General features: G+C 40.9%; 1 protein-coding gene across 1 annotated transcript; it reads left to right on the forward strand.

The window, feature by feature from the left end:
* Positions 1-2,000: 2,000 nt before the first annotated feature.
* Vcam1 (vascular cell adhesion molecule 1) lies at positions 2,001-20,976 on the forward strand. Its single transcript, XM_075981537.1, has 9 exons — positions 2,001-2,456; positions 2,903-3,178; positions 5,323-5,634; positions 7,055-7,321; positions 10,150-10,425; positions 13,453-13,773; positions 14,803-15,069; positions 16,749-17,015; positions 20,089-20,976. The coding sequence occupies exons 1-9, from the start codon at positions 2,393-2,395 to the stop codon at positions 20,238-20,240; spliced, it is 2,202 nt and encodes a 733-aa protein (XP_075837652.1). The 5' UTR covers positions 2,001-2,392; the 3' UTR covers positions 20,241-20,976.
* The last annotated feature ends 1,925 nt before the right edge of the window (positions 20,977-22,901 follow it).

Here is a 22,901-nt window from a genome sequence, read left to right on the forward strand (position 1 = left end):
CTTATTCCTAATGCAAACATGGGGTCTCAATAAATACTATGTAAGCTGAACTGAATTAGAAAATGGTTACATTGCTGATGCCTGCCTAACTCATCACCCATCCTTCTCCACACTCCCCAGCTCTTGCCAACAGAATCTTGTTTTACTTGGGGCATTTCAGTGAGATGTTGGTGGAATCCACTACTTGAGACTTCTTGGGAAGCTCCTTCAAAGAGAACAGGCTCTGCTGATTTTGAATTCTTGTCCTTTACTTCTCACATGTCATGCCTGAAACATGGATGCAGTGTTTGGTGAGGACATGGCAGAATCATGAGGATTAATCGCATAAGGACTGCAGGATTAGGATTGATTTTATCTTGGTCCTCATTATACGATCGATTCAGCTTCCAACTTCAGGCCCTTGGGTCTCTAATAAAACTGCTATAGAAGATTTCCATAGAAGTAAATGGAGCTACAGAGAGGTCCTTCGGCTATGTTAGAGTAGTGATTCTCAAATGAGGAAGGATTTGACATTGTGGAATTCACCAAATTGTTTTTCACTTCCTGTTGTAGTTACTATTCCTCTCTCCCGACAGGAATTATTCTTCCACTTACTTGGGTGAAAATTGATACCAAATAGCATGGGTTTGAGTGATTCCCAGTAGTTGTTTACTTTTGAACGTCAAAGGAATGGAATTAAAATTTTATACATGCCTTTGATCCAACCCAAAGTTGAGTAGCAATGGTTATAAAGCCAATAGTCCTCTCTCATGGCATGAGCATTGTTGAAATCCCCCAGGTTACTTGTTTGGCAGCTAATTTCACTGATTCCTGGATATATCACCATAGCCCTAGGATATATTATCCAACTACTTTTTTCTACTTGTCTGTCAGTGGGAGCCATATGCATTTCCAAGAGAAAGTCCCGAAGTGTCTCTTGCCTGGAAGGGGCAGTTGGAGATTGCAGGTCTCAATTGATGGCCTTTGTCATATGACATGGCATTGTTTATTTTACATATGCCTAAATATCCTGGAACTTTGCAATTTTCTTGCAGAATTAATTTTTTTTTCAAGTGACACTTTTGAACTGTGGTTAGTATCTTAAAAGTTTCTTTTCTAGATTTTTCACTTTTACTCTTCCAAGTTTTATAGTCCCTACATGCAAACCCATGCACTAAGTATCTAAGGAGTAGAAAGAGCCGTGACTAAGAAGTAGTCCTGGCCATGAAGGGAACTGATAATGCAGTGTGGGAGGTAGACCTGCACGTGTATAATACAAGGAAGTGGCTGTTCCGGTTTCTTTTTGATGGGCAAGCATTTTGCCAGGACATGGGCTATGCATGTGTAAGGCTCATGGAGACAATTAATTGAGTCTTTTAGAAAGTCTTTCCGCTGGAAGGAGAAAATAATAAAAATTGATTATCATTTCATCTCCTACAACAGAAAGCAAACCTCTTTACATGTTTGAACTGGACATGTGGCTAAATAATGCAGCCAAAGAAATTTGCCACAAAGATTTATTAGACAGATCCCATTCTTCTGTTTTTAAGACTGCGAAGGACTTCTAGCCATCCAGCAATGGGCCAAAGGGCTGGGGAAAACTAATTCCTTTAGTTTTCCATCAACATCCTTGTATTTTTTACTTTAGAGAAAAATTATTTCAGAGAGTTGATTTTTGTGTCAAAAATACACTTATGAATAGAGACTCTTAAAATTAAGAAGCTATACTTTCTCCCATTCTACAAAGAGTAGCTCATGCAAATAAAGAATATTTTCCTTTTTGTCAAAAGAGAATAATTTCTAATTTTTAAATGCAAATATGTTTCTTTAATGAAGAAAAGTCAGTGGGTGTTTACCTGGTCATCTCTGTCTCTGTCCCCCCCTCCCTTCCTCTGATGATCTCTCTCTCTCTCTCTCTCTCTCTCTCTCTCTCTCTCTCTCTCTCTCTCTCTCTCTCTCTCACACACACACACACACACACACACACACACACACACACACACACACACGTTGTGGGCAGTTTCATTTTGCAATGATATTTGTCTCGTATCTTTTCAGGAAAGAACCCTTTCGGAGTTGCAAGTCAGGAAAAGCCCGAGATTTATGGACTTGGAAGTGCCTTGTTTCCCCGGACTCAGAGGGACTTCAGCGCTGAGAGCAGCTGAAGGGGTTAACTTGGGGACTTGGCCGGCTGTCAGTTAAACTTTTTTCTCTGGCTCTGCCCTGGGTTTCCCCTTGAAGGGATTTCCCTCCGCCTCTCCAGCAAGACCCTTTATAAATAAGAGCAGACTTTCTATTTCACTCACACCAGCCTGGCTGGCTTTGGAAGCTGAACACTTTTCCCAGACACTTTCACGTGGGACACAAAGAAGGCTTTGGAGCTTCCATTTCGTCACCCCAGCAGCGACTTGAAATGCCTGAGAAGATGGTCACGATCTCTGGAGCCTCAACAGTACTTTGGATACTGTTTGCAGCTTGTAAGTCCCTGACCTGTTTTACAGGTCCACAGCTTTGGGTGTACTAGAAAGTTTTGCTGTAAAACTAGTTTTGACAGAGCTACAGATGGATGTGTTTTGATACCCTTTTCAAATGTTAACTAAGAAATTTGGATTATATCGGCAGTAGGTCTATCTTTTTAGTATTCTGTACTTGACCACAAAGTCAAACTTAGAAAGTAACAGAATTGCGTTGCACAATGGGCTTCAAAGTCTGACTGAGCATTCTTCTTCATGGTCAGGATCCCAGCACCTTCCTCAACAGCAACATCTGGGCTTTGGGGCTGTCTGAGGCAATTTAAAAAGTAGATCCCCCCAGGCTGTGTTTTAAACACTGCATTGCTATGCAAGAGAGAAAAAATACAGCATGAGACAGACCAGAGTAAAGTTGCTTTTTTTATTTTTTTTCCCCTCTCTTTCTGTTTTAGCTCAAGCTTTTGAAGTTGAGATCTCCCCTGCATATAAAATAATGGCTCAGATTGGGAGCTCCATGTCCCTGACTTGCAAAACCACAGGCTGCGCATCCGCATCTTTCTCTTGGAGAACCCAGATAGACAGTCCGCTCAGTGCGAAGATGTGGAAAAATGAGACGGCGTCCATCCTGACCATGGATCCTGTCAGTTTTGAGAATGAACACTTTTACGTGTGCACAGTATACTGCGGCTCGGTGAAACAGGAAAGAGGGCTCCAGGTGGACGTCTACTGTAAGTGCCCCCAAAGAGGTTTGGTTTTCTCTCGATGCTGCTTGAAGAAAATATTAATGATACATGGAGTTAAGTGTATCTGGATTCTTGGCTAGATAGTTTCAATAAAGCCAGAGACAAGGAGGAGCAAGATGAGAAGAAGAATCCGAATTTTAACCTCTGTGTCTTTGTTTGCTACGAAAAAAAAAAATGGTGCCCTTGCCAAAGACTAGCATCTTCTTCGGTCCAATCCTTAGCCAAAATGTGAGCATCTCATAGGCTCTGTTCATTTTTTCCTCTAACCTCTCATCTGCCTGTATTTCTACATGTTCACTTGCTCATGCATCTCAAGATTGATGATGTCTCGCTTTCTGGTATTTTCCATTTACTTATTCTTATGCAACTTGGAGCTTAAGATGTGCTTGCAGACTCAGATTTATGAGTATACAAGCCTCCTCTCTAGACATAACCATAACATCCATGAACATCTCATTCATCTAACACTGATAAAGTTGAGAATTCTTGTTGTTGTTGCCATAAAGCCTTGGTTTTTCCACCCCAAAGGATTTTCATCTAATAAATTAGATTTGTCTCAGGAATATGAACAGGTACCCATATTACACCAGCCTACCTCAAACACTTCCCATCCCTATCCTCAACTCAGCAAATAGAACCACCAAAAGGGAGGGGAATAGTGAATCCTATAGAAATGGTTGGTCTTTGGTTATAGACAGCATCTCTTCCCTCACCCCAGAATGTACTCACATAGCATTTCTTCGCGTTTGATTCATCCTCTAGCTACCTTGGTTCCTTCCTACTGTGCTGAAGCCTGCCTTTGTCCACTAACCTTCTAACTGAAATTTCAGCAAGCCTCTTGTGGAGCTGGGCTTCCCAAGCAGCTGTGCTTGGCCGGCTGCTTTCAATTACCCTGGCTGTGTATGCATAGTTTATGTCTGGGCAGTCTCCTGAGCTCAGTGCAAGGTCCTGTTATATAAATATCGGGAAGAATGGCAAGTTCTTAGGTTACCTGTCATGAAACGTATGGATGCCAGGCACATTTCCTGAAGACCATGACGGACATAAATAATTGAAGGGGAAATTTAAAATACTATGTTTTTAGATAATAAAGCATTTCCAGTTCCTTTGCCTTTGCCCACAAGTACAGTACTGTTGGAGAGTTAAAAAAGAGAAGTGAGGAACCTTCTGGATTTAATTATGTAGCCTGTTTTGTTTTTTTCCTGCAAGAGAGCCTGTTTCCCATTGTATTTAACAGTTCAGTCTCTATTCCACATTTGACTGTAATATTCTGTGGTACTGAGGTGCCGATGAGCCCCCATCATGATATATGCATCATATACATATGTATATGCATATGAAAAACTGTGTAAGGGGGGAGGGGCAACGTGCTGTGTTCCACTGTGCCGGTGGGTTCAGTAGAGTGCTGGTCAGAACACAGAGTTTGGCTTTTGGGGAAATGAATCCAGTATGGAGCACTCTCTTAGGAATGAATGCCTCTCTGGTGGATGAATTCTTATCAGAGATCCCATTTTCAGAAGTTAGTCCCCCCTTAAGGTCATTCTCTTCATTCTGTAGGCGGTCTTACACAGTGAAACTCCTTTACAATGTCATTCTGAATGCTGGGTTTCTCATCTAGAACTGTACCTGCACTAACATAAGAGAACAGGGTGGACTATGTCTCCTGAATTGCAGTGCAGAGTGACAGATGCATGAGCTTTGCTCCCCCACCTCACCATGCTGCATGACAGAGGCTGGTTCTGCAATCACACTATGTCCAAGCTTCCTTATCTATGAAATGTGGCCTCTGTCACCCAGGCTTACAGCAAAGAGAGAGCAAAGCCCTTTAAGTTACATCTATTGCAGAGTTTCAATAGATTTTAGGCTTTTCGTTCTTCTTTCCTTCAGTAACACATACTTTTTAACAGTTACAAGATTAAAACTGAAATGGCCTTTCAAAAGTGGTTAATTCTGATTCGTGATTCCCAAGTCCACCATGAACCGTGACTTGCTATTTAAACAATTGGCTATGCTGAATTAAGCCTAGTATTAACAAAAACATTTGTTTTGACTTGTGGTGTGTTAAAACATTTAGAGATGCTATCAACAGGAACCTATAAACCTACTTGTGTGTTTGCTTGGCTTTGCAGCATTCCCTAAGGATCCAGAGATTCAGCTGAGTGGTCCCCTGGAGGTTGGGAAGCCTGTCATGGTCAAGTGTTTGGCCTCTGATGTTTACCCATCTGACAGATTGGAAATGGAACTCTTCAAAGGTGACCAACTCCTGAAGACAGAGATGTTTGCAGAAGAGATGGAGAAGAAGTCTCTGGAAATCAAGAGTTTGGAAGTCACCTTTACTCCTGGCCTTGAGGATATTGGGAAAGCTCTTGTTTGCCGAGCTAACTTACACATTGACCCTGAGTCCCAAAAAAGGGAGACGGGCAACACATTGCAAGTCTACAGTAAGTACTTGCATGAGGAGCCCTGGTCTATGGGAATTCAGTCCCAGATATGTATTATTTTGTTTATTGTTACAAGAAATGTATCAAATAGATTAACGAGAAACATGCAGCTTTTACTGCATTACTTAAGACATGATTTTATGAATGCTATTGTTAAAAGAACAGGATACTGGGTTTGGGTTTAGAGCGCTTGAGTGTCCTGCCTCACTGTTAGCTGAGTGATGTTAAGACCACAGAATTTTTGCCTTTTATACATTCGGGAGGTTGTTGAGTTGTTCTCTTCATGGTCCTTACTAAAATGCTTATATTGAGGGAACACACAACTGTTTTATTTACTCTTTTTTCAAAATAAATCCATATTTGTAAAAAAAAAAAGATTATTCAACTCCTCTATTCTCCTGTTTATCAAGGAGGAATCAACATAACACTATCTGCTTGGATTGTAGGAAGTGGGCTCAAATGATAAAATTTGTATAAAATTTTATAATAAGCCTTGAAATATTGGTTTCACAGACATACAAAATTTACAAGAGGATTACTTATTCTGTGTGTGCGTGTGTGTGTGTGCGTGTGCGTGCGTGTGTACAAGAGTGTGGTGATATGTACACACATGCAGCAGGTGTTAGGGTTTGTCTTCCAGGTTTTGGAGACTGCTGGTGGATCTGAAGCTTCTTCTTATATTAGAATTGTGTCTTTAATTAACTCATGGTGCTCTGTTCAAACTAAAATGTTTTCTACGCTGAGCCCTAAGTTGGAAAGAGTTGGTGTCAAGTGCACTAGGTTTACCCAACGCATAATGAGATGGAAAAAACTTCTAACAACCTTTAGAGAAACCAATCAAGATAGGGGCTATTTCTCCTCACAGAATACAACACTTTGAGACAGAGGTATAGTTAAGCCTCTGAAAGCAGTCGTGTGAGAAAGAGCATTGCCATTTATCCATAAGAGCACAGGACTAAACTACGACCTTTGTGCAAATGCTAGCTACTTCCAGGAAGATTTCAACTCAGTGAGAGACTTTTTAAAGTAATTAATGATATTCAAATGCCAATTTGATGGCCCTGAGTAGGGTGTCTCCCTCAGTAAGTGCTGAAGCTTGGATGTGCTTTTGGCAAAGATTCTTCCTCAGGATTCCAGTTCTTAGGCAAGAGACTGAACCATGAAACTTGAAGGACTTCTCTTAATTTACACCTACCTGTGGCTCCCTGAAAACATCAGATATCAAGAACTATAATTAACTGGTTAGAAATTAGATTGGCTCAGTTTTTTTTAATGACTCGGTGATTCTTGACTCTCACTTGGCAGGTAAGTTTGTCAAGTTTGTAGAGACACATAAGTACAGTCTACGAGAGAAATACATCATCCCCATTGGGTGAAGACGACGCTGAATGACAGCTCATATTATGTTCTACCTTTTCAGCCTCTCCCAAGAATACAGTTATCTCTGTACATCCCTCCAGAAGTCTTCAAGAGGGTGATGCTGTGACGATGACTTGTTCCAGTGAGGGTTTACCAGCTCCCGAGATTTTCTGGAGCAAGAAATTAGATAATGGAAATCTGAAGCTCCTCTCAGGAAATGCAACTCTTACCTTAGTTGCTATGAGAACGGAAGATTCTGGAAATTATGTGTGTGAAGGAGTTAATCTGGTCGGGAGAAATAAAGCAGAGGTGGAATTGACTGTTCAAGGTGAGTAGAAGGTGAAGAGGTGCCATCGTTGGGAGCTGAGCAATAGCCACACAATGCCAGTGCTGACAATCTTTCCTTGCCTTTGCTTGACGACCCGTCTGGTAGATATGTGCTTCAGCGTACTTATATATTTAGCAAGCTCACGTTTTTTGGGAACTCTTTTCTCTCAGAACCTCCACACTGGTTCTTCAGTAGCTCTCGTCACCTCACTGTGGTCTCAGTTCCCAACTTGGTCTCCTTCTCTTGCCCTTTGGATATTAGCATCCTCATGCTACTTCACACGGTCTTCTCACTCCATATAGTCAGCTACATAGCTGTGATTACCGAATACATGCTCCCATTCCAAGTGACCTACTCTTGACCCCTCTACCTCACCATGATTCCCTCTGCCCTGACTGCCTTTCCAGCCAGCCCTCTTGCCTTTGCCTTAGCTTACGGTTTCTCATTTGAGAGTTTGCAAGATTTTCTGAAACAACGGCATCTCCCCAGACCAAACTGGCCTTCTGGAACTTTATAGAAGCTCTCTAGTCTTCAAGAAATAACTAAGGGGTATTTTCTATCCATTTTACAGATGGGAGAATGGAGTCTCAGATTAATAGTGGCCATCAGTTGACTGTACAGCCAATGTTTGCCAAGAGTTCTGCACTCTTCATCATCTGCTCTCTCAGTGTTTACCTTGTGCTGTGAGGTAGTTGAGAAGCCCAGGTGCAATATAACTCATCTTTTTTTTTTCGCACATGGTCGAATGGCTTGTTGCTGCCCTTTCAGAGTCCTCTTAAATCAAAATCCCATGCTCTTTCAATTATAGCTAACATTTCAGCTGGGCAATCAAAATTATTGTGTATACATTGTGTATGGTGTGGTATTTTGGTCTATTTATACACCAAGGAGTGGCGAAATCAAAGCACATTCTTTAGTAAGAGCAGAAAAATGTATGCATTTGAATGTGTATGTTCATTAAACTGCAAGCTTCTCAACTCAGAACCCAGGAACTCACTGTGTTTGTGTGTATGTCTTTGAAGTAATGAGTGAGTGGCTAGAATGGTACCCGACACACAGGAAGTGTTTAACACATGTTAGCTGAATTAAAGCATAAGCTATAAACTTGGACAGTACATTTCTTAACCCATGAAAACGTGGATTTTAAGTTTAGATAAAGAAGAAGAAAGTAGAATTCGAACATCATCAGCTGATTAGCTCAGGTGTGTGATTCCTATTCCCACATGGTCAGAGAAGATGTATGGCTAAAAGTGTGGGAGGCTCAGTGTCTATTCTAGACTAGTTTCATCCCATATGCTGGGCCCCCTTTCAACGGGGCAAAGGAATCATTGTGTTCTGGGCTTGTATTATAGTGCATGAGTGACTAGCAGCCTCATTTGATTGTGCTAAAGTTGGAAGGGTCTCTCAGCCCTTTCAAAGGCTTCTCTCCAGCAGCTCCAAGCACACACAGTGAGGGATGTCAGCTCCTTGCAGGCAGGAAGTGAATCTCCTGATAAGTTCCTCATTCTCACACTGGCATAGACGGAACTTAGATAATTTGGTAACTGTTTTGAATAATTTTCTCAAAAATCCAATAGCATGTAATTTATTTGGAGCTAATTTGAGAAGAAACTTCTTTGAAAAAAAATAATACTATACCACAAATACACAAACTAAAAGAAGAAAAGCTACTTTTCCTGGTACAGAAAAGAACCACATAAAATGGAGTATATTTTTATTGTGTGCCGAGATTTCCTCCTGTGTCTGGCTTGCTAGATCATTCTAGTGATTTTCTTTGGAGATTCATCTGTCACGTGCTGAGTTGCCCAACTACTTCCAAGATTTTCAGAGGAACAATACCAAGATTCAGAATTCTTTCTCTCACGATATGTTATTTCATCCAAGGCTGTGTGCCTGAAAGTTGGAGAAGATTTCTGGATGCTTGAGTCTCGGGTGTTTGCCCTGGTCACTCAGCTTTCTACCCGGAATAAAGTCTTTTGAGAGCACATCAAACATATTTGATGCTACCTTAATGCCGACATCATTCTTTTGCTCTCAGTGTGATGCTGTGTGATCCTTAAAAATAGTATTTTATATTGGACTTCCATTATATAGATGTATATGAAGGATTAAGGATAGTGCATTTTGGTGCAGTTTCTCCTGTAATCATTTTAGATCTCATTTTATCTCACATGAGGACAACTTGACTTAGTTGTTGTAGGAAGAGAAAAACTGGGCTCTCAAGTCAGACCCATCTTACAGCAAGTCCCAGGTACTCCACTTGCAAATTTAGTTCAAGCCATTGAGCTCTTCTGAGTCTAATTGTCTTAAAGAAGAAAAAGGCGTAAGGGACAGAAGAAGAGTAGGGAAAATACAGGAGCAGAAGAATAAGAAAGTAGCAAAGAAATAATAGTACCAGTTAATTACTCTTCTGGGAATTAAGAGAGATGATGCATGCATATAAAGCAGAATACAGCATGCTCGACACGCAGAAACTGCTGGATAATTTGAGGTCCTCTCCAACCACAGTGACTTGATGGACTACATAGAGCAGAGATTGGGTTATTGCTTTGAAAAGATGCCAACCACGTTCTTGACAAATTGTTATCTACACTGATTCTGGCAGCCTGAATCAACACAGCATCATGGGTTCCTCCTTCAAAGATGTGCTCTTATTCCTGATGGCTCCAAGATGGAAAGGAGCAATTTTTTCTTGGCACAGAGAGTCGTTGAATAGAGATCAAGGAAGAGAAACATGGAATATGGGAATATGACGCAATAAGAAAAGAATCTTATCTGTTATTCATCTTGTTCTTTCTTTCTTTCTTTCTTTTTTTTTTCCTCTTCAGAGAAACCATTAACTGTCGACATCTCCCCCGGATCCTGGGTGGCAGCGCAGGTTGGAGACTCAGTTGTACTGACATGCGCTGTTGTTGGCTGTGACTCCCCCACTTTTTCTTGGAGGACTCAAACAAACAGTTCCCTTAACGGGGAGGTGAGGAGAACGGGGGCCATGTCCACACTGACACTGAACCCTGTGAGCTTTGAGAACGAAAACTCTTACCTGTGCACTGTGACCTGTGCTTGGAGGAAACTGGAAAAGGAAATCCAGGTGGAGGTCTACTGTAAGTGCTTTTCAAAATGGATGACTCATTGATTGCTTCCCTTTCCTCTTGTTCCTTTGGAAGAAAAGGGATGTGACTGTGTAAGGAAATCCATTTGTGCAGAGAGAGGTTTGGCATCCCTCGATCTCTGAACACTGTTGGATGCAATACAGTTGGTCCGGCTCCCCAGTACATATTGCATTTGTTTACAGACACACGCACACTGCGTGACTGGTCCTACTCTCCTCGTGCACGTGAGCATGCCCCATGCTATGCTTCCCCCGCTGCCACATGTATGTAGGGTGCATGGAGGGGGTGAGTGAGAGCAGCCAGGGCCTTGCGTCCATTCAGATAAGGACTCGGTGAGGGGTGACTGCCTCACCTACTCAAACTGGGGGTGAACTCCAGCCTGCCTTTTGTTTTGTTTCATTTTGCTTTGAAATGTGGGCATGGAATGCTGGGCTTTACACACACCAGGAGAGCGCTCCGCCATTGAGTTATAGCTTCAGCCTGCCAGCCCAGTGTGTTTTGTGTTTTGCTTTTCATGAGCACTTTAAAAAGTCTTTATTTCTCTTTCATTTTTGAAAGATAACCTTATTGTGTGTAATATTTGTTATTTTAATAGAACAGAAAATAACTGGTCCCTTGCTTTGTTTATATTCAGCCCCCTGTTATGGTGTCTCATCCCTTCTCCTCCCACCCACTAGCCCCTTTTCCTTCCCAAATAGTCATGCTTCTGATCAGATATAGTATTCATTTTATTGTACATATATAATACATTTAAAATAATGCATCATATATTACTATAATGATAAATGCCCTGTGCCTGATATAGTATACATAATAAATATATTATTTTAAAATAAGCATATAATATGTTAGATAATATTAATATTTTTTTATGAAAGAAGGAGTGGGAAGCCTATGGGGATAGGAAGCAGCTATCGAGGTGGGGGAGGGAGAAATAGGGGAAGCAGTCTATTGTTTTAAGGCAGACTTGAAAAGCTGATCTGCAGGATTCGGGTGAGGGGACAATAAGAAAGAGTAGCGGGCCAGAAATGGAGACAGGTTTTATTTAGCCTGAGTATGGGATGGTTTTAATAGGTAACTGCTACAGAACTGAGAGTCAATAGCATCCTTGAAAACGGATCTACACAATGAACAAATGACACGCCTTCTCCTGTCTCCCCCTTGTTGTCACCTTAATAAAATCCTTCCCAACCTCCAATCTCCATGAATTTCACGTGGCTGGAAGCCCTCAGTCTACACTGAATGAGGAATGAACTTTATAGCAACCATGTGACTGCAAGGTTATTTTGCAGAGAGGGTGGGGCTGCCCTGCTTTACTCGTCAACCCAGAGAACATATTGTAAAGATCTCCCATCTAAAGCCCTGCAAAACGTGTGCTAACCTTCAGGATTTTCTTTAGAGTAAGAGTGTGCCTGTTAAGTGAGTTAAATCTCTCAAAAGGAGGGTAAACTTTATTGCTTTATCATATTACCCGGAGTCCTGGGTCTGCTGATGTAGGCACATTCCCAACAGAAGTTGGAACAGTGTGACAGCGTATTGTATTGTGGGTGTGTTTGAAAATTTACCACTTTAAGAAGGTTTTACTTATGGAAAAAATGTTCAGCTTTTTTAGGCATCATTTTTATGCTGATAGTTATTTTGGCGTCATTTTTGTTCATTTACATAGGATGTCTTCTAAATGTTTTGTAGATGAGAGAAAGACAACTCAGATTCTAAATAATACAGTTAGGATAGTTCTTCTACATTTTCTTATTGATGTTTAAAGTTAGCAAACAAGCAAGTGCGTTCATCATGGCATCGTCATGTGTTTGTGTCAATTATGCTTCCTTCTTAGTTCATCCCCTTTCCCATTGCCCTCTCCATGTCTCTCTCCTCTCTAACCGCTTCAGTCTGGCTTTCACATACAGTATTACAATATTTAGTCAGTTCTTTCCTTCCTTCCTCCCTCCCTCCCTCCCTCCCTCCCTCCCTCCCTCCCTCCCTTCCTCCCTCTCTCCCTCCCTCCCTCCCTTCCTCCCTCCTTTCCTCCCTCCCTTCCTTCCTTTCCTTATTTTCTTTTTGTTTTGGGGGGGGGGGGAGGTAGGTTTTCTCTGTGTAACCTTGGTTGTCCTGGAACTCACTCTGTAGATCAGGCTGGCCTGGAACTCAGAGATCCACCTACCTCTGCCTCCCAAGTGCTGGGATTAAAGGCATATGCCTTCATGCCCAGATGTTGTTTTATTCTTAATTACAGGAGTTCCCCGATTGGGAAGAAGAGAGAGAAAGAGCCCTGTGAGTTTGAGGCCAGCCTAGTCTACATAGAGAGTTCCAGGCTGATCTAGGTCCTGTCTCAAAAAACAAAACAAAAACAAAAAAAGGAAGAAAATAATTTCTGAAAAGTATTTAAAACTCATAACCTGAATTTAGTCAAAAAGACAAACTATCCAAATTTTGATATACTGTCCAAATTGAAAGCTGCACTGTGAATCTCATTTGAGACTGAAAACCTGTAGCCAAGACTCCTAGGTCAGAGGACAGATTTTGACTAGGTCTGATATAAAATGAAAAGTTTCAATCGTCCCTGTAAGTTTCTTTGTCTAGAGATAAAATAAGTTAAATAATAACCATGTAATCAGGCTTCTCAGAAAGGAGAAAAATGAAAGCTGGGGGGATTAATTCATATTTAGTAGTCACTATATCATGACCAAGATCTAAAACATTTAAATTATAAAGTGCATTGGTAAGATGGCAGGGGTCGTGTGCCCTTAGAAAAGAACAGGCAAGATGGCATCATTAGAAGAGAAAAATAAGAAGGGAAAGCATCTATTATTCATTGACTTAAAATACTTAGCATTTTGTCCCAATTATTTACAATTAATATTGTACATGTACTGTTATAGCCAATGGCACTATTTACGTCCATTCTCTTCCCAGCTGATCAAAAGCTGTCACTGGGAGGCCTTTGCATGTAGTGGAGTCTGACCCGATTTTCCCTTGACTACCATATATTAACATTATATTTTTGCTTGATATTTGCAGCATTCCTCGAAGACCCAGAAATTGAGATCAGCGGGCCCCTTGTGCACGGGAGGCCTGTCACCGTAAACTGCACAGTCCCTAACGTGTACCCTTTTGACCATCTGGAGATTGAGTTACTGAAGGGGGAGACCCCGCTGAAGAGTAAACACTTTAATGAGGAAATGGGCATAAAATCCTTAGAGACCAAAAGTTTGGAAATGACCTTCATCCCCACCAGTGAAGATACTGGGAACGAGCTTGTTTGCCTGGCTAAGTTACACAGTGGCCAAATGGAATCTGAACCCAAACAAAGGCAGAGTACACAGACTCTTTATGTCCAAGGTAAGGACATCCATGGGGCAGCCACAACTGAATGTGCATTTCTTTGTTGTGTCCACTAGGTAATAGCTAACGGAAGGTTAACAATGAAAACCTCTGTGAAGAAAATGGAAAAGAAAATTCAAGATAGGCGTGATGATAACAAACCATCTTCCATAATATAAAAGAAATCATTTATTTATGTGTGATTCTATGCGTTAGCATTCAGGAATGGGCCAGCCAGGTAGCTGCTCAGCCTCAGAGAGAATCAGTAGTGCTCAGTTAGTCATCTTCAGCCCGGCTAGCAGCTGGCTTGTCACAGGTAGCGTCACTTAAGTGTCTGAGCCTTATGACCTTGCCCCCACCTGTCGTTTCTTAAGCGTGGTTAGGTTTCCCTCAGGGAAGGGAGCCTAGATTTACTCTCCAGAACACTGCTGAGAAAAGGTGGTGGTGATGTCAGCTTCATAAAGGCCTGCCAGGAGCACTTCCCCCAACCCATGTCCGTCTATAGACTTCCTATTGGGCAAATGATCAACCCAGGTTCAAAGGGTAGCCAACTGTTTTTCTTATTCACAGGGACTCTTCCAGTACATCATGCTCTGTCCATACATATCACTGACCTTTAAGTCTCTCCCCCAATACCCCTTCTAGTGTGTGTGTGTGAGTGTGTGTGTGTGTGTGTGTGTGTGTGTGTTTCCAAAGCGTTTTACTCCTTTCTCCCTGAGAAACGGGGTCACTTCTCTCCTACCCTGGCTCTTCTTCACAGGGTCTCGTAGAGGCCTTAATCCACCATGTCACTCAGACACTACACACTGCACTGACTTTCTGTGCTTTGACATCAGTTTCTCCAGCACTTTCTGCCATTGGAAAAATATCCACACTTCGTCTGGGTTCTAACTCTCACTGTGTCTCCTCCACAGAAACTTCGGGGCAGGCTATCACAGTTTATAAACTATGCTAATCCAGATCCCTTTGCCAGGTTTTACAGCGTTGTCCAGACTCTTTGGAATTCGGGGCATAAGAGAGTCAAGCTAAGTGTCTTTTCCTTTTCAGTTGCCCCCAAGGAAACCACCATCTGGGTCAGTCCATCTCCCATCCTAGAGGAGGGTAGTCCCGTGAACCTCACCTGCTCAAGCCATGGCTTTCCAGCTCCAAAAATCCTGTGGAGCAGGCAGCTGAATAACGGGGAATTGCAACCTCTTTCTGAAGATACAACGCTCACCTTAATGTCTACAAAACTGGAAGATTCTGGCATTTATGTCTGTGAAGGGATTAACCAGGCTGGAATTAGCAAAAAATCAGTTGAACTGATTATCCAAGGTAAGTAGAGAAAGACTTTTAAATTATTAATAGCTAGTACATTTCCTATTGAGTTACCAATGGTGAACAAGGTCCTCTTTGAAAACAAAACCTTTCGGGGCTAGAGAGATGGCTTAGCAGTAAGGAGTGCCGACTGCTCTTACAGATGACCCGGGTTCTGGTCTCAGCACTCACAACTGCCTGTAACTCCAGCTCCAGGGGATCTCATGTCCTCTCCTTGTTTCCATGGTCACTGCAGGTACCCTCACACAGACACACACGAATACATATAGTTTAAAAATAAAAATAAATCTTAAAAAGAAAGAAAAAAAAGAACCCTCATTTCAAAATTGTATTTATGTGCAAAAAAAAGTAAAGTAAAAAAATAAATTAAAAAAAAAACAAAACTGTTCCTTGATGCTCCTGAGATGAACTCTCATTTCAGGTCAAATCACTTGCCCTAAAATCCTATTCTCCTCGAATGAAATGCTCTCCCTAGAAGCTAAGCTGAAATTTCAGGGACACTTATGAGATTGTGGTTTTGGTGAAGAAATAAGGGTAGGGAATTACTTAGTATCAAAACCATCACATTGGGTTTAATGGGATCCCGAGAAGCAAGTCCCAAGAAGCTGCCTAGGATTTGTTTAGAAGCCCAAGAGGGTATCCTTTGTAAATTCTGAGATTAAGGATCACAATCACCGTGCCCACGGGCCTCTCAGCCCGTTGGCACAGAATCACTAGGGCAAATAGAGATATAGGTGTCCCTTCTCAACGATAAAGACCCCAAATTGAGAACACAGCAGTTTCTGCTTGGCATATTGAAGCCTTGGGCTTTAATGAACAAAATTATAAAGTCATCAGCTTCCATTATTACCCATGTTTTCTCTCTGGGGACACTGGGGTTGCGCTCTTTTGTATCCCGTGCTATTATTATTCCTCTTAAGGGGGGTGTTGAGCTTTGTTGTGGTCACTTCCTCATGCCACTGAGGTCTTTAATTCAAAGGAAGAACCTGGGAAGGGAATCATATAATCTCAAAGAAAACTTTTAGGAGACTTTCAGGCCAGCCTGGACTATACTGTGGGACCATCTGAAAGAAAAGGGAGCCAGGGTATGGTTGTCATTGCCCTGTGGTCCTGGAGGAGTAGACTCAAAGCGACAAAACAGATAGTCTTCAGCAAGTGTTTATAAAACAGACACTGGGTGTTCCCCTCTAAGGCTTATTACATTAATAGAAATGTTCTACCTCAATTGAGATCAACCAAGACCTTGAAATTTGATAATTGGTAACTACATTCTTAAAGACAGCTTAAAGAATGGTATACATCTTAATTTCCTAGTCAGGGAGCACCTAGCTCATAAGGCTTATGCACTTCAAGGAAAATTTTGGTGAACAATATGATTTTTTAAAAAATATTTTTTTCACATCTGATTTTACAGCTGCTTATTAAATACCTAATTTTTGTCCTTGGCTGGGTAAAGAATTGTGGTAAGGACAGGAAAGAAGCCTGAGACACGTCTTCTCTTGCTTACAATGTGATCCTTTAGAATTGAGCAAATGCCCGGCCTCTTGGCTTGCTTTCTTTACAGCTCATGCAGAAGGCATCGCCAACAGTTTGGCAGCGGCTGCCGAGGTTCTTAGTCAGAATGCGATGGCTGTACCCTCCGCTCCAGCCACACTAACTGCCCGTTCTCTCTTCAGGCTCTCCGAAAGATATACAACTCACAGCCTTTCCCTCTGAGAGCGTGAAGGAGGGAGACACTGTCATTATCTCCTGCACCTGTGGAAGCGTGCCGGAAACGTGGATCATCCTAAAGAAGAAAGCCAAGACAGGAGACATGGTATTAAAGTCCGTTGACGGCGCATACACCATCCGCAAGGCCCAGCTCCAGGACGCTGGAGTGTACGAGTGTGAATCTAAAACCGAAGTTGGCTCACAGTTACGAAGTTTAACCCTTGATGTAAAAGGTTAGTTTCATATATACATATAATTTTAAGCATTCAGAGTATCCGAGGAGAGCAAGCAGTTTCTACTATCAGACGGGTGTTGGCGAAAGAAGACTGAATTCCATGCTAACTGGTTGCTTCTTAATGTTTCTTGAACTACTCGGGCACAGCTGTTCCAGCCTGTAGCGTTCAGCCAGGAAGTGGGCACTAATCATCAGTGAATGTGGAATTCCCACTTGTTATTTTTTTCCCCCAAAGTTGCCAATTCATCACTGATTTCTGAGGTCTTAGATTTGCTAAGTGTTTAGCCACATTTTACAACCTTTCCCCTAGGGTAAAAGGAAAATAAGGAACTGGATTGGCACAGCAGAAAAAAAATCCTCTGCCGACCTTGTGTCCGTCGCCTCCCCTCCTCCCCCGCCCGGGAAGGAGCTCTGTTTTCAGAGGACAGAAAAACTGCGTATTTTCTGCCTGGCTCTTTTGTGAGGATGCTAATTGGGGATAGTGGCCTGGATCCTAAACAGGATCTCTGGATTTCACAAGAGCTTCCTTTGAAATCCGCGCCCCAGTTGTCCGACTTTAACCTGATAAAGAGGAAAGGGGGGTGGGGGGTAGAGAGGGGGGGGTTCAACCCCATCAGAGACAAATTGACACTCCTCAATTTCCTGTTCTCTCTTGTGAGTGCCTGCTAATTTTATTGATGCCAGCTTTGACTAATGAGCCTCCGACCCTTTGTATACCAAGGGGCTGTTGAATCTTGAAATCCAGTCTGGTAGAGAGAACCGTACTGCTAATGGATGCCAACTCTGAGGAGCTCAGGCATTGACCATAGAGTTAACCAACCACATATCAGTGCAGAGAAAATCTGAACCCAAGTTAAAAATTTTACCAGTCTGTCCAAATTTCTCAAGATACAGATCTTTGAATACATTTTTTTTCTGTCTTTACAGTACCTCTTCAAAACTTATTGATACATTCATTTAGAGATGTTTTTAAAAGGGGGAAATAACATACTTTTATGTCAAACTTCTGGTCACCAACCTGCAGTGATTTTCTTTCCTGAAAACGTATGATCTGGGCAAGGAAGCCACCATGTGTTCAAAGAATAGGACACGGTGTGTGTCACCGTTGCCTCCAGTGATCTCAACTAGGAGTAGACTGAACCCCATTCCTTTCTGATTTCTTTAATCCTTGGCACCTCTGGCTAGCCCTAATGTAGCCTAGCCGCAGGAAATGGGACCCTTAAGATTCCTGTCATCCTATGTGTGCATGGCTGTTTCTCCTCAAGACCATGAAAACTGTTTCTTCCCTCTTTAACTTTCTCTTTCACATGTTGTCTTTTTTAATTGTTTAATTAATCTCATGTGTATTTGCTACCTTTAATTTATCCCTTAAACGAACAATGAGAGCAGGTTGGTCACATAGCTGGATATTCATGCTTCCACATACAAAGATGGCTTCAAATAGCCGAGTAAGAATAAAGATCCAAAGTTGACCTGTTTCTCACCCTGGAAAGACTAGTTTTCCTTTGTATTTAGCTGAACATTTATATTTTTTGTCTTGTTTGGTTTTTGCTTAAATGTAGTCCATTGATCTGAGTGATGAGGATTCTTTAAAACTTTAAAGGCTTATATAATTAATAGGAAAAATGTGTTAGAATATTGCCCTAGCAACTGACTCAATTTTGAGTTTTTTAACAGACGTCTGAAGGACAAGCTGAAAGGCAAAGATAATAATTGAATTGTAAAGAAAACAAAAACAGAAATACCTCCTAGTGTGTCATCAATATTGATATCTAACCATAATTATGATGAGTATTCCATTAAAATATTACTCTTAGATCAATTCTACCAAAGGAAAGCAGAAAAACGAAGCCATTATCATGGTACTGAAAGTGAAGCATCATTTTCCTCCTTCAGTAATTTGAGACAGCTCTCTCCTGTGGTGCTAGTGAGTCTTTTCTACTTGAGTGACTTTCTGTGTTTTGAAAGCCCCGGAAGGAATGCAGCGATGCCTCAGATCAGATGGCTAATTCCTACAAGGACTCAGACAACATGCCCTTATATTTATTAAAATGTAATTGTGAGACCACACCGTGGTGGGCAAAACAAACAGAAGCCATGCTCTCTGGAGATGCTTTTACAGGGCTTAGATGTTGAGGTGTTGCAGATGTCACATGTTTTCTTAGGAGATTTTCTATTGTCATTTTTAGTACTACATTTACAGCTGTGTGGCAAAATAATAGGATTTAGGAAGAAAAGCTTTATTAGTACTCAATATTTTGGGGGTTACTCTGTGTGCCCAGTAGTGTCTTCAGGGATGGCTAGTTCTGAAGCACCTCATCCAGACATAACTATGTCTGTAGAGTTTGCAACCAGGAAAAGAAAACAAGTTTAAAAGGTAAATGCATGGATAAATGTTGAACTGCAAGCTCTTAGGGGAATATGAAAGTGGTTGGATTTTGAGGGAATATTGGAGTATTAATCTATGACAAGGGAGATGTGGGTCAGGGAACTCACTCTCTGAGTAACTAAGACATTTACTTATCTGAAGACCATCAGTAGATCAAGAGAGGTTGTCCGTGCTGGAGGGGGATAATCTGTAAAAGATGCTTTTGCTTCAGACACACAGAAGACTGCATATAAGAGCACAGCAGTCATCAACAAGAGTGCCCTGTCTTGGCCACACTCTCCGTGTTAGAAAGATGGTCTTGGAGCCCTATTAGGCATTTCAGTTCATGGCAATAAGTGTCAGGGGCTTTTGTTAGCTATTTCTGATTCCTGTTCTTATAAAACAGATCACGAAAATGTGTGCTTTCCCTTCCGTTTTCCACCCAAAGCCATCTTTTAAAATCCAAGTCTGTAAAGCCAAGAACTGTTATCTTCATACCTATCATGAGCATAGCAACCATGAGCTACTTATTTGGATATTTCAGGGGAAAAAATGTGTCTGATAAGTCTCAATGGTCCTCAGCACAGCTTTTACCCCTTCCTCTTTGAAGAGCTAGCCGCACTGTTACAATAAAACACACACTGTGATTAAATTATTTCCTTTGGTACTAGACATTAATTGCATCCATTTGGTTATTTTCCAGGAAGAGGAAATATTTTTTCTCCCGAGCTCCTTGCCCTCTACTGTGCCTCCTCCTTGATAATACCTGCCATCGGGGTGATCATTTACTTCGCAAGAAAAGCCAACATGAAGGGCTCTTACAGCCTGGTAGAAGCAGAGAAATCAAAGGTGTAGCCAACATCTGAAGTGTTCCAGAAAAGACACTATTTATAATCCCCCAATCCTTCCTAGTCTTTATCATCCCACCGCCAACCCCCCACCAAGCTAAGTGCTCAGAGTTCCCAGAACTCTTCTCAGTAGAGAAGGAAAAGAAGTGGATGTTTGAGCCTTCGCTGAATGCAAGAAGCCAGCCAGAACTCTTCTTCTTGACAAGTCCCTGTCATTGAGGTGAAGTGACTGGAACAGTTCCATGATGTGTATATAAATAGCAGAATTTGTATATATGTAAAATAAAATTATGTCATAGAACGGTTGTTTAGAATAGCAGCACTCCGTAGGCCGGTCAGAACATAAACAGTGTTGCTTGGACTGACTGTTGTAACTTGATGCATCTTAGAAAAGTTTAATATTAATATTGATTAGGCAGCTGACCAGTGCCACCTTCTCTTAATATTTTGTTTCCTTCAAACTAATTTTATTCCTATGAATTTTTATTGACAGTGATTTCATGTTTTAGAACAAAGCCAGGGTTTTATATTTTTATAGGCAAATGATAAGGAAGGCACTGGGTTGACTTTCAGGTACTATATTTCTAATTCATGGCAGACTGAATAGCCAGTTTTCTCTGCATGGTACTGTATGGTACGGGGACATGTTTCTTCATCGGGATCTTATGGAATGACTAACATGGTTTAAAATGTGGCTTCTTTGACTCATCTTTTGTAAACAGTAAAGTGAAACTTTCTGAACATGGAAGACTTGGGTCTCATTTGTTATAAACTGTGTCTGTCGCCTTTCGTTAATGGCTTGCTCTTCAGGAATTGTCAGTTATAAGAGTAAAAACCTCAAACTGGTAACAATACAGATACTCCAAACACGCTCTTCAGACTACCTTTGTCAAAATAACCATAACAATCCAGTAAAATAAACAGACTTATTCATATCATCGTAACTTAGTGAGTTAAGGTCTATAGTTTGGGATTCTTGGAATCTGCAACAGTTAAATGAAAAGCTAACACTATACCCAATAGATGATATATACAGTAATCTGACAAAGAACAAATACTTAAGTACATGCTGCAAAGCCTCAGAGACAACACTCTATTATTTTCCAGGTCAGCTTGTATGCTTAGTACAGGTAGCAATTCTCTTCCCACTGAGCCAGTAAGTCCTGAATTATGGGTTAATCGTTTTCTTTCTCCGAAGGTTTTATGCTGTATACAGTACATTCTAAATAGTACATTAGTTTTGAACCCTGCTTTGTGACTTTATTCTTTCATTCAAACTTATCTTCTTGCACAATTCAACTATGCTGTTGTATCCAGTTATAGGTCACACATTTTCACTGCTCTCCAATGGTCTACTCTAAGACTTTTTAAAAATCATTTCTTATTTATCCACCCTTTTCTTAATAACTATTTGTGATGTTTTCATCTTTTCTGATATGAGAATAAGCTTCTGCAAACATTATTGTAATGTGATCATTTGTGAACATTGCTGTGCTTTCTCTAGAGCTTGTACCTGCCAGTCAGTATTCTGCGAGGTAGCATGTGTGCACAGGAAAATTCAAAGGGAAGCTAGTCCTTTCGGAAGTAGTTCCCTAACTTCTCCTTCTACCACAGCGAATAAGAATTCCCACCAATGCTCTCCCCCTGCCCAATGTGGTGCCATCTGATTTAATTTATTTATTGTTAATTATTATTTCTCAGCATGGTTTAAAATTAAATCGACCTGATCATCAGTGAATTTAAACATATTTCCATATAGTTAAGAATGTTTTTATGTTTAGGATAATTTGAGCTCTCTTCTATAAAATATGTACACGTTGGCCTTTTTTGCTAGAGGATGGTGATATAGTTTATTAATGTATAAATACATACAAATACCCTTTTCTTTTTTTTTTTACCCTTTTCTTTTTATACTAGTCCTTTGATTTCCTCTTATAGTTACTCAGCGGTTCCACGTACTTCGTTACCCCACTTGTGACCTACGCATTCACTTGCTTTGGGGTATTTTTGGATAATAACTTAAATTTTATCACACTCAAATGTATTTTTTATTTTGACTTATGAGTTCTGTCATAGTTAAGAAATATTTTTTTTCTGCTCAGAGGTAGAAAATCTACCATCCTAGCTCAAAAAGTTTTGTTAGTTTCACATACACAAGTCCTGTGCAAGCTCAAGTCAGATTTCATGTCAGCATTGAGAGGGGCATAGAATCCTGCCCCTTGCAGAATAGCTATGGGCAACTGAGAGTTGCTGGGAGAAGGGAAAATCGTCTTCTCCATGGAAGAGCAAGGCAATTCGTTGTCTAATTACAAATGGTCCATCCTGAAAACATCCATATGAGTAACATTATATAGACTGAAAAGGTTATATTAGAAATATATGTATATGTACATATATGCATGTAACAACAATTAATGAAAAAAAGAGGCAATGGATTTGAAAGAGAGTAAGGAAGTGTATATGAGAGGGTTTGGTGGGAGGAAGGTGAAGAAAGAAGTGATGTAGTTATAATAACAAAAATAAAAGAAAAATTGAAAACCACATACACACAAAGATAGAATACTATTATCCTAATAATAACTTTATATAGCCCCTTATATTTCTTTCTCTTTTGTTTTGGTGAAACATCAGACAGTCATTCATTTATCTGCTTATTTTTAATAAATCA

This window comes from Microtus pennsylvanicus, chromosome 7 (assembly GCF_037038515.1).
Source record: "Microtus pennsylvanicus isolate mMicPen1 chromosome 7, mMicPen1.hap1, whole genome shotgun sequence".
In the NCBI taxonomy this organism is placed as follows: domain Eukaryota; kingdom Metazoa; phylum Chordata; class Mammalia; order Rodentia; family Cricetidae; genus Microtus; species Microtus pennsylvanicus.